At 42.1% G+C, this 14,493-nt stretch overlaps 2 protein-coding genes across 2 annotated transcripts; both read left to right on the top strand.

Moving 5' to 3' along the window:
- The first annotated feature begins 6,237 nt into the window (after positions 1-6,237).
- On the top strand, positions 6,238-10,024 carry LOC145455698 (uncharacterized). Its single transcript, XM_080333681.1, has one exon. It carries the CDS (start codon positions 6,735-6,737, stop codon positions 9,426-9,428), a length of 2,694 nt encoding a protein of 897 aa, XP_080189807.1. The 5' UTR covers positions 6,238-6,734; the 3' UTR covers positions 9,429-10,024.
- A 148-nt stretch (positions 10,025-10,172) lies between these two features.
- LOC145455701 (N(4)-(Beta-N-acetylglucosaminyl)-L-asparaginase-like) lies at positions 10,173-13,262 on the top strand. Its single transcript, XM_080333684.1, has one exon. The coding sequence runs from the start codon at positions 12,049-12,051 to the stop codon at positions 13,078-13,080; it is 1,032 nt and encodes a 343-aa protein (XP_080189810.1). The 5' UTR covers positions 10,173-12,048; the 3' UTR covers positions 13,081-13,262.
- Positions 13,263-14,493: the final 1,231 nt, after the last annotated feature.

Below are 14,493 nucleotides of genomic sequence, written 5' to 3'. Positions count from 1 at the left end.
CTACTTGAGTAGCTTTATTGACTACTTTGACCACCCCTGGCGATTTTCTCAATATATTGACCTCCGCTTATATAGGCTATACAGTATACAGCGCATTACACAGAGAGAGAGAGAATCTTTATTCGTATACATTACATATCAACATAACACTACAAAAATGTCACAGTGAAATGCGACATGCAAGGTAGACGGGAGGCTCGATATGACAAAGTCTTCAGAGCCGAGCCACCCGGGACAGGAGCAATTTTCACAGTCGATAACTGATGAAAAAAAAAAAAATTAAAATAAACTAACGAACGAAAGGGAAAAATATCATGGACCAATTTGAAATACAACGCAAATACAATTTAGCGGTAGTTAGAGATAAGAGATTGAAAACATTGTTTTTTAAAAGCACAAGAGTCTAAATTGCGGAGATTAGGTGGCAGCTTATTCCAAACATTGACACCAATAAAACTGATTGAATTTTGCACTAGACTGGTAGAGTGGTGTTGCACAGACAGAGACAAGTTAGAAGAAAATCTGGTATGATGTTGGTGGGTATCTGAAGGTATCTTGAACAGATTATCAAAATATAGTGGCAGTTCACCCTGATGATAGCTATGCATGAATTTCATTACCTCAAATTTGAAAATGTCTTCCACTTTCAATATTCTAACGCTACGATACATGCTATTACAATTCTCATATCTAGATTTCCGACAGAGAATTCGTATGGCTCGATTTTGCAAGACTTGCAATTTCTGCAGATGTTTTTTCGCAGCAGGTCCCCAAACTTACACAAGATCGAGGGGTGTCCAAAATATCAATACAAGAGCCGCCCCAGCCTAATGCTTGGGATGTAACAGTGTTCGATCGGACTCTACTTTTTACGCTTTTAAACTTTTCATTCGCTTCCTTGTATTCATCTTTCCCCTTTTTGTAAAGATGCAGTAAGAACAGCGACGTAAGGAAAAGGAGATCCTGATAAACCTCCGGCACATTGAAACGTGCTACTGTCGATACTCGAGCCGCAAATCAACCTTACTTTTGGGTAGGTTGACTTTACACAGCGTCGCCACCAAGACCCCCTTATTTTGTGGGTTGGGTATTTACCACTACCCTGTTTAGTTTAGAGCCGAAAAAAAATTAAAATTGCCATGGGGATAAATAATTAGCAATATTGTCTGACGTGAAAACGATTGCAGAAAACGTGATGAATTTGTCATTTGTTAAGTCTTCTCATAACTTCATTGGTTGTAATCAATGCATCCCCCTGATATTTTACGGTTTATGCAATAAATTTGACCTAAATTTCAAAACTAGTGTATTTTTTGTCGATCTAGTGTTTTTCTTTCACGAACCTCGAGTGGCAATAACACTGGGATTCGAGTCCGACCTGGGTCGACTCCAGAATCCTCTCCCAAGTGTTTGAGGTTTATCTAGACTAGCACCTCCACCCCATCTGATCCGCCTAAGCGGTGTCTTAATTAAGCCGAGAGGTTGGCCTTGATATTTGACAGCTACGGAATCATAATAAAGAAAATCGGCCAGGAGTATATGATCATTGCAGTCGAAAAACACCATTAATACCACACACGGGAGCCCACCACACAATTCACGAACACACACGCCCATATAATCTTTTCCGTAGCAAACTATAAAGTCCAGTGCTATGCGTCACAAAATCGCGACTATGCTTTCAAAAATCAGTGTATAACTGTATATATTTTTTCTATGGGCCTAGTCGCGCGAAGCGCAATATGTTTTTAGTGAACGAATATTGGTCTTCTTTTCTATTTCCAATTCTCCGCCCATGCGATCAGACTTTTAGGCCTACTGATCGTTCAGAGGACGGTGGTGTCTAAAAAATATATTTTTGAAGTTGTATAAATATAGCCTATAATTATGCCATAGTTGTGTAAATACTTTCGAAAAAACATGTAGTATGAGCCTACGGACGATTTGCACCCAATATCGTTCACGTATATACGATATGGAGTGGTTTAAAGCAGGCGTCGCCAACACAAACGGGTCATCGCGGGCCACTTTTCAAATTTCATAGTGGCCACGGGTCGCATGAATTCAATATCGATATAGAATAGGCCACACAGCTTAGCAACCACGTTTTAAAACTACATGTCAGTACAACGCTGTGCTATGACATAAGGCAATGGCATAGTTACAATAAAAGAAGTAATATTTTATCAAAGGAATACAAATACAACAAAAATCATGATCATCAATTTTATTTTATTCTGAAAACTCTGAGCTGTGCAAGATAGCTGTCAACGCTTTTCAGCGATCAAGGAATCGATATGGGGGGGGGGGGGGGTGAGGCTAGTGAGAGACGTAACTAGCTGAAAGATCATCCTCCACGTAAAGCTTAATTTCGTGGCGAAGCCCTAAGCCGTTTTCTAAGCGCGTATTGACAGCTGTGTTTGTGCCATTGCACGTCGGGCGATATGCCCAATTGCCCAGGCCCGATGCCCATTCATATCTGCTGATCCTCCCTCGATGGAATGCTGTTGACATCGCCAAAGCCGTGTTATAGCTAGGAGGAATTGTGATGTTGGGCTCAAGAAAATATTTTATTTTGAAACAACAACAACAACAATATGTTAAAACAGTAATCAATTTCAGCATTTCAAAATGCTTTTCTTCCAGAATCTTCCAGAATCTCAAATCAAGTCGCGGGCCGCAAAATATGACTTGGCGAACCGCGTGTTGGTGGCCCCTGGCTTAAAGATATTTTGGCCCGTTTAAAGTAGTCGGACGCCGTTTTCGTCAAGAGTCATCGCATCTTTACCCTATATTTTCAATTGTCAATGTCACCCCAATGTGACGTCACAATTTACAGACTCATGACGTCATGACTAAAAAACTAAATTAAAAACCAATAAAAAACAGGTTTTAAGCATTTTGTTTTAAATTGATTTCTGTTTTAAATGCAATCCTAGACATATAGTCCTATCAGAGTATATTAACGCACACGATTCCAAATTTGCATTTCTTCACCAGACGCAATATTTTATCCCATATGGTTCGCATTTGCACCGTGGGGCCAAGATTACAAGGACAGGATTATTCCGACACATGGCCAGCACGTCGTGGTGGACTGGTGGTAATTTTGGCTCACGGTTTTATCGCCACCGATCTTTCTAGCAGCTCACTTCGCCGAGTCGCATGCTGTCCAGAAATTCATTTATCTTGGTGTGACCTGGCGGGGGAATAGCCAGCGCGGAAATGCCTATGCCTAATAGTCCCGCACCAGCAGGTTGCACCCCTAAGCCTAAGACCTCCGAGCGGCCTCAGGCGATAAACCGTGAGAACTCTCACATTTACGAACACGCATGCGTATTTTCATTTTCATTTTCGCGATCCCGCCAGTGTCCATATATAACAAAAAAGTCTAATGATGACACTAAATCGCGCGAACCGTAAAGAAAAACATAGTTGAATAAATCCGCCCATGTCGCCATGAACTCTACTTTATTTTGTTGATTTACGAACTAACTTCGGGCAGGGCACCGTGATCTAGCTTGTCCTCTCCAATTGGGGATTAGAGATGTGGCTTTATATACAGTTACTCATAAGGCCCCGCAGGCCTGCACTGCATACACCAGTCGGATTATTCTCCAGCATACATTTTCGGGTCACATTCCTGGCGTTGTTGCACATCTATAGACTTAAATATTGACGAATGAAATCAAGAAAGGTCATTGTTTATGCGCTCTGCGCATATTTAATTTTTAATGCATTAATTGTCTCTGGAATGTCCAGAAGGCGCTTTCTAACCTATATTTTCTTCCCGCAATTTCCTGAGTTTAGTTATCATACGAATTATTCGTCTGGGCGCTTTCTTTCGGATTACCCTTTCTCCACATTATCTGGCGAATTGCGAAGTCATCATAGTTTTAGCGAATCACGGGCTTAATCAACAGCGGCGTAATTACACAACGTTTCTGGTATTGTGAAATTGCTGAAGTTATTATGTAGGTGTTTAACCGAATGGCATCGGCTGCAATTTTCGAAAAATTTTACTTCAATTTTCAAAATCGAAAAACTGTGCCTTAATGGGATTGGAGCACGGTAAACAAGGTAGCGTTCGATTCAGAATTTCAACGCGGATCCGATTGCGCCACTCAAATCATTTCGAGCTCTGTGTCTGGCCACTTATATCGAGAGCAAGCCGAGAAAACGTTGGTTGGAAACAGAAATGCTAAATTGCGGACCTTATGAACCTTAGTATAGGTATTCGACGACGATACAGTCTGGTGTGTTGTATAGGCTCGGAATTCATCGTTCTAGAGAGCCCTGAGTCGACGGTCTACGTCTAGCAGGCGCTAATTTCTAATCAAAACAATACCGACCGTTTTAGTCAGCTCGCGGCAGGCCGCCGAGAGAGTGAGTCATACCGAGTGATGAGCGCGCGTATGGTAACTTCTAAGGCTTATAACTCAAACTGTTGTGACCCTATATTTGTCATTTTAGTATTCGTAGACGGATATTTACAGTCCTTACCATAATGATTTACTGCAAATGCTTATCATCACTACAACCTAATATATATATCGATGTACGACAGCTCTTTGCATACCCAGACGCACGCTCTTGCGAAGGTATAATCGCTCAGTATTATTGTATGTATTCCGAATTATACTTTACCATTAGCCGTTATTTAGAATCATATAGGCAACAACAATTCACAGACACAATCTATGAGGGTTTATGGTTATTAGAACACGAGATATTTCACTTTATGTGACGGGTATTCAGCCATGTGCTTGAAGCTGGTACGGTAGTCTGACGGAACTCGCTTCCCGGTTTTCAAATATAACCTTGAGCGGTATAGAACTAACTAGTATAGTTGCTTTAGCAAAATATAAACAGAAACTGACAATCGCTATTCATAGCAACAAACTACAGCTGGTTATGACGAATAAAACCAACTGAACGACAGTGTATATGGCGGGTATGAGGAACGCGCGTGTCTGCGAAATGATGCTTCGGCGGATATTTTTGTCACGCGGCCTATCACATAGCTTTTGATCAGCTTAGATGTAACTAATATCAGATATGAAGATACATGTGGACTTGTATGGACACTAGCTATTCACATAATGAAACAATTATGCCCGAAGACGGCTAGAACGAAACATACAGAACGTTATCTGAGAGTGGTCAATGACGCGCGAATTGCCGACACAGTGTATTTTGCAACATATTTATCTACGGTGTTTGATACACGATTTTGACGTCTTCGATATAATAAATATCAAATAACAAGGTATCAATGAACTAGTACGAACAATATCTATTTACAGAAATGAACAGCAACGACCTAGCACGATTAATATGTAATATATCGTGGTTTCAATTACGGTACTCTTCTCTCGTACCGGCATGTCGAAAAATAGACACGCCGGTGCGAAACGGTTAACGTTTATATATAGCTCGACGATATAGGCTGATTCAGCGAAGTGATCACTACAGAGGCGAATGACATCCAATTTACGCACTGAGCGACATTAGTGTTCCCGTAGTTTTTCTGCCGTTCTGTGATGCAGTGACATTTCAAGATTTTTATTGAGATTATATTATCACGATAGCGAATATACAAAGCCTCTGGATTGGAAATACAGCCTGCGGGCACAAAATACTATTTCATCGTAAACTATAGTCGACGTCTCATTGGTTAGTTTCGTTCTTGATGACTACCGATGAGCCAGTTGTGAAACTTGCACTCTCGTATTCGCTGCGCGGCCGTCGGCTGGGCTTGAGTTTGTTTATGCTTTGCATTCGTATGGCTACAGTGGTTTTTTGAAGGTAGATGCAGGAGGTCAAGTTCTCTTCGAAATATTGTGACATGTGAAAATCGTAATCGAAACGGCCGTATTTTGTTAGTGCTCGCTGAATTTTCTTCAATTTCCTGTCTTTTGCTTATATAGGCCTAATGACGATATTTTCATTTCAGCACCCAAAGTAGAATTGTTAGGTTTGAGGTTGATGATGTTTTACATTTCCTTGGTAGTTGCGGGTAGTTGAGTTACAAAATCAGACACAGAAGACACAAATCAAATTAATTTTTAAGATTCAGCCCATCAATACTTAGCGGCTCCGTTAAGTTTTGCCAGTAAGGAATGATCATTTTTACCGAGTTCCTGAATTTGTTTTGATGAAATATCAGTGGAATTATATATATACCGTAGCCGTTGAGATGCTCGAAACTGGTCTAAATAATATAAGATGTGTAAAGTTCGAACTTGTGCCAGATATTTGTGACAGATCCATTATACTTGCATGTACAAAGGCCCAGATGACAGATGTTACAGAGAATGTCGAAGAATGTTTGCAGTCACAATCAAGAAGATAGGACCTATATGACAATTTGTTAGAAAACTTGTTTCAAACCAGCAATTCAGCATGCTTTATGGCTACAATAATTTCTTAATGAATAAAAAGTATATATTGCCGAAAAGACTGCGATAACTAGAAATGCTCAGTAAAAAAACATTTGGGCATTTTCGAGCGTCCTCGGAGATCCATTCACTTTTCTTGAGAAAATTGTGAATTGTGATTTTTTGATACTATGAGAAGTTGATCAACACAAACGAATACGGTGCTGGCGCCAAATTTCTAACCAGAATTCTGATTTGAATAGGTTTTTGTACAACTATTTATAACAACACATAGTTGCAGCTAACTCTACCAGTACAAGGTACTAACCCGAAGGATATAACACCGGAGAGAATATGAGCCACAGAGTCGATATGATGCTCAACACGCATGGAAGGCAGCTCAGTAAAGCTGATCGGAGATTTGTCGGTCTTCTGATGGGTGAGTTGAAACAGTTTGAACAATACGGACAAAAAGACAGGGCTTTGATGTTCCACCCTCTCAATAGCTATCAACGGTATCTAATTCACAAAGCAACAGAAGTCTTTCCAAAGTTAACTAGTTTTTCGATCGACAATGATAATGACCGTAGGACGATCGTCTGTTATAAAAGCAAACGCAAGGAGCAAATGAGACAAGCCGAAGCCATGCCTCCAATGCAAAGGCCGCCGTCCAGTGGAATGTCACCAAGGGAAGCTAAAGCACCCCGTGATAACTACAGAAATAAGACCATGGGTCATGAACCTGTGAGAGGTAGACCCAGACATTCCGATCCAGAAGCCAAACAAAGAATGGGTAAATACAACACAATAAGTAATGATGCCGTGAAGAAAAGAGAAAGGGGGTTGGATTTGGAAGGCCCTGTTTATAATGGAGATTTGGATGCTGCGAAAACCGACACGGAGGATCCGCGTAGGAAGAAACAGCTGGATTACAAACAAAGGCATCGGACGAGGAGATCCCATTCTCAACCGCACCTGAACGACAGGCCAAGGGCACGACGTATGGAAGATGGCATTGATGACTTTGCTGATCAACGTTACTCTGATTTTGAAGACAGTCGCAAACCAAAACGGGCCGTGTCACACCACAACACGCCCGAACGGAAGCGCAGTAAATCAAAGCCGAAATACCCTTTGTCCGTCGATCAAATACAGCCCGTGATAACAAACCATGTTGATGACATCCACACATCTTCTGAAATGGACCTCTCCCATCAAGGCGGTCGCGATACTCCTGACGACATTGAAAATGAAATTCCTCCGTCATACGAGAAGATGTCAAACGAATCGGCTAAGGATCGCGTAAAACGCAACTTGAAAAGAATCCAGCGAACAAATTCCACAAAGTCTTGCCCGCCGTTAGAACAGCCAAAACGGGATTACGTCAACGCCGAAAATAGGCTGTTGAAAAGCGAAAAACACAAGCCGACCCATCAGGAAAGTCCGGTATTTCCGAGAAAACCGGACGACACTCAATCGACCCCTAAAAAAGCACACTCTCCCAAGAAGTCGAAAGAAAAATCTAAGAAAAGTAAGAAAAAGACTACAAAAGACGAGACTTCGAGGGACTATGTCAACGTTCCGAATGAAGAATTTGAACGTCGTAACTCGTACGGATCGTCTACATTTGATTCATCTTGGCAAGTCGATCCAGACCAGTCGAGAACTGGTATGAAGGAAGTCACTGCTGTCATAGAGAAAGTGCCATCCTCCAGCAACATCGATGATGAGCCAGTGACAGCAGAAATTAATCAAAAAGAACCTTTGCGTAACGCGGCAGACCCAAGCCCATCCGCTCCTTTGATAATAGAGGTGGAAAGAAAGCAGCCTGTTGAATGTAAAGACACCGAAACCCAAACCGATTTACAAGGTTCCGTCGTAGATATGATGATGTCCACCTACAACGCCCATGTAAACGCTCTCAATAAAGATACGACCCCCACGATGTCCGCAGCTGTCGGTGGTTTGGCGAGACCGACCTCGTTGAATGGCGCGTCTGGAGTTTCTACGCCTAGCTCCACATCTCCTGCGTCAGCTGCATATGAGCGGTTAGGGGAGTATATGTACAAGGCCATGTTGAATTTTCAAGGTATGTTGGCCGAGAACCAGATGCAGCCTGGTATCAGAACAGCGGTTGGTCCTGAGCCTGTTTTACCAACTCCTATATATACTTCTATGGCTCATGCGGCGCAACCGTTGATTCTTCCTTGGATGCCGCCGTATTACCCTGATTTATCCGCGGCGCGGTATCAGTCGCAACCCTCGCTTGGCCAACCGTGTTGTACGCATCAACAAAGTAATTTTGCAGAGGAAATGAGAAGACCGCAGATGGATTCGTTTGCGTCTACCACGTCTTCACGAGACGAGCATGTGCATCGCCACAGATCAGGAAGCGGGAGATCACGATCTGGCCGATCCAAAGGCCTCAAACACGCAGCATTATCTCAACCACTGCAATTTTCGAAGCAGGCAGATATTTCCGATTCTGATGCCTCATCTGTAAACGCGTATCCCGAACTTAATGCCGTGGACGCCGGTGATGGAGCTAGAGCTTACAGTCACGATTCTAGCGACCGTTCTGTTAGTTCTACCGCGGGTTCTCTGGCAGGCAGCGCTAATGAGCTACGTGCTGCTGGTGGAGATGCAAGAGCAAGCCCTCTTGGTCACGACAATGATGATTCCTTCAAGAGACTTCCGGAACGAAAATCGTCAGTTAATGCTGAAGAAAAAGGCCGTAGATCGAAGAAATCTTCCGGGAAAAATGCAAAACAGTCTGACAAAAAGAAAGACATAGTAAGGAACGGCATGATTTCGCCGATAACTGTGGATATGGAGGAATTACGCCCGTTGGCAGTGAATGCACCAATCGCCAAACTGGAGGACGATTATGACTCGTCGTCTGCGTCTTCGAGTATGTCTGAGGGTGAAAAATTTGCGTCTGGCGATGAGGACTTTGCTAAATCCCGTGTGAAGGAAGAATCTAGCCCGCTAGTTCGCAACGTTGATGACTTGAAAATAGCGGACGAAGACGGTAATCCTAAAGACTAGGTAGTAGTCTCGCCGTTTTTAAAATCTCGAGTATAATTATGAAATTGTCTTTTCACGCATTGTGGTCGGCAGTCCTCGCGAAAGTTTCGGACATATGTTCTAAATCCGGCGACTGCATTGCAGATTTTGCGGTGATTCTGGCTGGTGTTTTGATTACTTTAATGCCTTGGGATTCGTCACTGTCCCGATATTGACTTTGATTTAACTGGGATATATTTTGATGGACATTAACGAAAGTGCTGTATGAGGAAGGGAACTCTGTAAGCCTGAATTGCGCCTACGCTTGAATATTTTAATTGCGTTTTGCTGGTGTCTTTAAACCTTCATTATTAGTACCCTTCTGTAAGTATTTAACTGTGATTGATGCCGGAGTTATTGATTTTCTCATATCGATACTCTCCCTGCGAGGCGTGTACGTGTGTGTAATTTCGAGCACGGAAGAGATTGTTTGAAATTGAACATGGTTTTGCGGATGGTACATCATGCATTATCTGGCCCTTCAGGTGTTGGATTTTGAACTTGTTGTGTTCATTCCGCTGCTGTGTGATAGCCGATGGATCTTAAAGATAATAGCGATGGCCTCGTTTGTTTTGTCAGCTTAAGTCTGGATTTCAACCTACTCGGAAATTACTTGAAAGTTTGGATTTGTGGTTTTTCGCTTCTAATTAAGCTAATGACTCATTCAACGGCTTGCCTTCATTCTGTTTTGTCTTTGGCTGTTTTTCTGTTCAAGTCAGAGTCATTTGCAGCAGGGTAAATATCAAGTCACTTTCCATTACTGAGTTTGATTATTATTGTTGGGGTAATAATAGCGAAATGATGTCACAGTTAAATCAGTAATTGCTTCTATTATTTGAGAAATTTCCACAACGATATAATTGAAGATTTCAAGTCGATTTCTTTGTGGGTCCTTTTCCTTGTACGTATCCAGAGAATCGTGTGGGAATGCATGTAATGAAATGTCTGGATTTTGCTACTTGGGTGTAACCTTATGTATATAGCTATTAGCTACACTCGATCAGCTAACCGCTGAGTTTTCGATGATTTTGCATTTCGTTTTAAGCTTGGCCCAAGGCAAACATACCTGCTTCAGCTTACTTTTTACTTGAACAAATATTCGGTGCGATCTACGATTTTCACGACTGTTAGTTAGCTGTATAGGTCTAACTGTGACTATTTGTCTGTGTACATTGCACATAGATTGTACGTACACGCATACCGTATACAGTTTTTCTAAATTCGATCAAGTTTCACATTGTGTATTAAGAGATGAATCTATCAATGTTTGCGTAATTGTGGAATCGATTCAACATTTACCTAAACTGCTACGTCTGGCAAGGAATTTGGTGCTTCGTATTTTTTCCCGTGAATATTCTTACTAATTTTCTCCCTAGGAACCTAAATTCTCGAGTATATTCTTGAATATCAACTTTCCTAGTATTGTAATTATTGTGAAGTTACATATGTTTTAGCGATACGAGTTCATGTTACGGTACAATTTCGTGAGATTTTAATGCTTCTGCTAAGCATGAAGATTTTTGTTGAAGCAATAAAGGTCGCTATCCACCTTTTTGTAAAAATTTATTTTCAACGTATCCCCAATGCTGATTATCTGGAATGGATTCATGTAATTTCAAAACTATACTTTTTCGGTCAATGATAGCCATCTTTGTTTTTGATTAGCTTAGATTGCCAGTGTATGTCCTGCGTAATTTAATGGACTTTTACCGCTATAATATCATTCAAAATGCTTCTGCCGCAAACATTCTGTCATCATTGGAAACGCTACGTGTTCATGCCCTAATGCACCTTGCATTTTTACAATCATCAACGCAAAGTTCGCACTCTTGAAGGATCAAAGTTGCCCTCGGATAGTATCTTGGTAACCCACTACCAGTTAGGGCTGTCGAGAGCATTCTCGATCCCTTTTTACTAGAATCCCCATAACAAGAAAGGAATAGAAATAAAATTGCATTTCACTGCTTTTTTCCGAAGCCCATAATGATCAAGAATTATAACAACAATTCTCCTCCTTATTTTGTGAGGTTGGAAAGATCTTGCAAGATAACCTCTGTATTCGGTATCAAGTTTGTCACAGAATTATTTTTATTCATTCTCATACTGTATGAGAACTCTTTCGGACATTAATAGTCCGTTGAGTACTGCTAGTACTCGTAATACTCCGTGTCAGGCGAAAATATTGTTCTCTGTAACATAGCAGGGAACATTGATACAGAATATAATGATATTGTGATACATGCCCACAAACAATTAACGTTGTAGTCCACATGGGGAGGCTTATACATCCATCTCTCGGCAGCCGTGCTATCGTAACTCTGTCATGTTGTTTGTTTCAGTCGGTACTGATGCGAAGTTACGTAATTCAGTGTATATTTGCTATTCTGTATAAAAAATCAAGCTTAGATATAAAAATATGTTTATTCGATGGACGCATTTCTGTGCTACTACTACACAGTACGCAATTTCGCTTTAGAAATGCCCTGGCATCCGTGATTTTGTAAGCGTTTGTCCTTATCATCGTTGTTGCCAATTTTTAATAGAATTCACAAGTGGTGATTGTGTGTCAATCCTTGCACTTTCTAGTTCTCAGGCCGCCGCCATGTATCAGGAGGCTCTAGTTTCTACTTTGGTGTTCGGCATTACAGTATTTCAAGGCGGATGCGCCTCGCTGCCTATTGTAGTTAATACATGGCCTTGGCCTCAAGCCACTGATGCGGCGTGGGCGGAATTGTCGCGGCAGTCGGCCAACGCGCTTGACGCAGTTCAGGCCGGATGCAAAAGATGTCAGGACGACCAATGCGATGGTACAGTTGGCTTCGGCGGGTCACCGGATGAAAACGGAGAAACAACTCTAGACGCTATGATCATGGATGGCACTACTATGAATATGGGTGCAGTGGGTGCGCTGCGTAGGGTCAAAGACGCAATCGGAGTCGCAAGGAGTGTATTGGATCATACGGAACACAGTATGTTGGTGGGAGATTTCGCGACTGACTTTGCCATTGAAAATGGCTTCCCCGAAGAAAGCTTGTCCACTAACGAGTCGCGATCAATGTGGGAGCACTGGAAGAAAAATAATTGCCAACCAAATTATCGCATCGACACGGTGCCTGATGCCTCAAATTCATGTGGACCGTACAAGCCTAGGTCTAGTGAATATACAATGCCACGCCCGGCCGGCTCCAGTGTCAATATTGACGAAACGAATCACGATACAATCGGAATGGTGGCCATTGACGCTACAGGAAAGATTGCTGCCGGCACTTCGACCAACGGTATGAATCATAAGGTTCCAGGGCGAGTCGGCGATTCGCCGATACCCGGTGCTGGCGCTTACGCAGACGACGACGTCGGAGCTGCTGTTGCTACTGGCGACGGTGACGTCATGATGAGGTTTTTGCCGGCGTATCAAATTGTGGAGAGTATGAGACAAGGTATGACGGCTGAAAGTGCGGCCCGCGAAGCCTTGGCGAGGATTTTGAAGAGATATCCTAAATTTAGCGGAGCGCTCGTCGGAGTTAGCAAAACGGGCGAGATCGGTGCCGCGTGTACTGGGTTTGGTAACTTTGCGTTTTGTGTGAGGACGCCGGAATCTGGTGCTACGCAGATACAACAAGTTATCTGCTCGTGATATCCAAAATCGAAACGATCTGTGCAATTTTTTCAACGTGACATGTGCAACTTTTTCGAACATATCTGCCATCTTCACAACCTTGCCCTATGCCTCACGATGTTTTGTTGATTACGAATAGACCCTTGTCAATCTATGCACCTTGCGTAGGCAATTGCAGTGTAACACGGTTTCATATCAAATCAATGCGCCTCATTGTTTATATGTTTCAAGCGTGTAGTTGTTGCGTGAAACTTACAGGTTCATACCAGGTCATTCACTGTCAACCGAGAGGTGTTTGTCGTCTCTGACCTTGACATTGCGACATGTGTTGTATGATTGCGTTACGGGAAACTTCTAACACTTGAATTGCCCTTCTAACTAGTTGTTAATTTTCGCGCGCGTCGAGTTGATTTAGTAACGGCCCGTCTGAAATTGGCAGCAGGGTTTTCGTAAATGTCTTCGCTGTCATTAGACAAGTCGACCTTATCGCTTGGAGGGTGTGCGACTCGCGCAATTACGTGAACTTTTTCGGACCTTCGGAAATCGGCGGCATTCATTTAAATTATAGATTTACGAAATGACGGGTGCTGATGCTGATACATCATCAACGGTTGATAAATATAACCTAGGTGTGTGTCCGACGCTTTGCCAAAGGTGGAATTACGCGCTGTAGATGTTGTCGTAAGATCGGTGAGCCTGAAAGGCGGGGATTACACGAGAGTCTCGAGTTCGATTATTGTATATGGACGGGCCTATCCACAACATAATGGTAACATGAAACCACAGAAAGTAGAACGCTGACTGGGCATACTGCTTCTTGACAATGGTTTCGATTTCGTATTGCCTTTGCAAATTCGGATGCCAGTAGTATTGCAACATACTACGTTGATTGTCGTCCCGACACTGACCGTGTTATCCGCTGAGATTCATCCGCGATCAATGTAGGTTAAACGCAAAAAGCGCGGTAAATGATACAATCGAGGACATCTCAATTCCGGCAATCCAATCAATTTGTTAGCGTGGAATTTCGTGGACACAATTAAATATCAGTATTGGAATTCTGCTATTCTAACCTTGTGCCACGGTAAAGTGGTGCTTTGGCGGTTCTCAACGTCCTTGTCTGATGATCGCATAATCGGTCGCGATTTTGGAATCGGAACACTGTTTTACTTATATAGTTGGCTAACGCTAGTGCGTAATTGATTTGAAGTTCCTTATTTACCGCAAATCTAAAATATTTTGCGACCCAAATTGGTAGGGATCTGTTATTTTGAAAACCCAGATTAATAATGTAATCGATCATGTGTTTTAAAATATATAAAATTGATATAAAATTGTGCAAATGGTACAATACGAAAATACGAAATTCAAGATTTTATTGCCAGCAACCCGTGATGTTATTGATATGATTGACAATTTTAAAGCATTTGT

Source organism: Botryllus schlosseri, chromosome 14 (assembly GCF_051294905.1).
Source record: "Botryllus schlosseri isolate E-star chromosome 14, Bs_hap1, whole genome shotgun sequence".
NCBI classification, from domain to species: Eukaryota; Metazoa; Chordata; class Ascidiacea; order Stolidobranchia; family Styelidae; genus Botryllus; species Botryllus schlosseri.
Note: the sequence above shows the minus strand (reverse complement) of the source record. Positions and strands in the feature narration are given on the sequence as shown.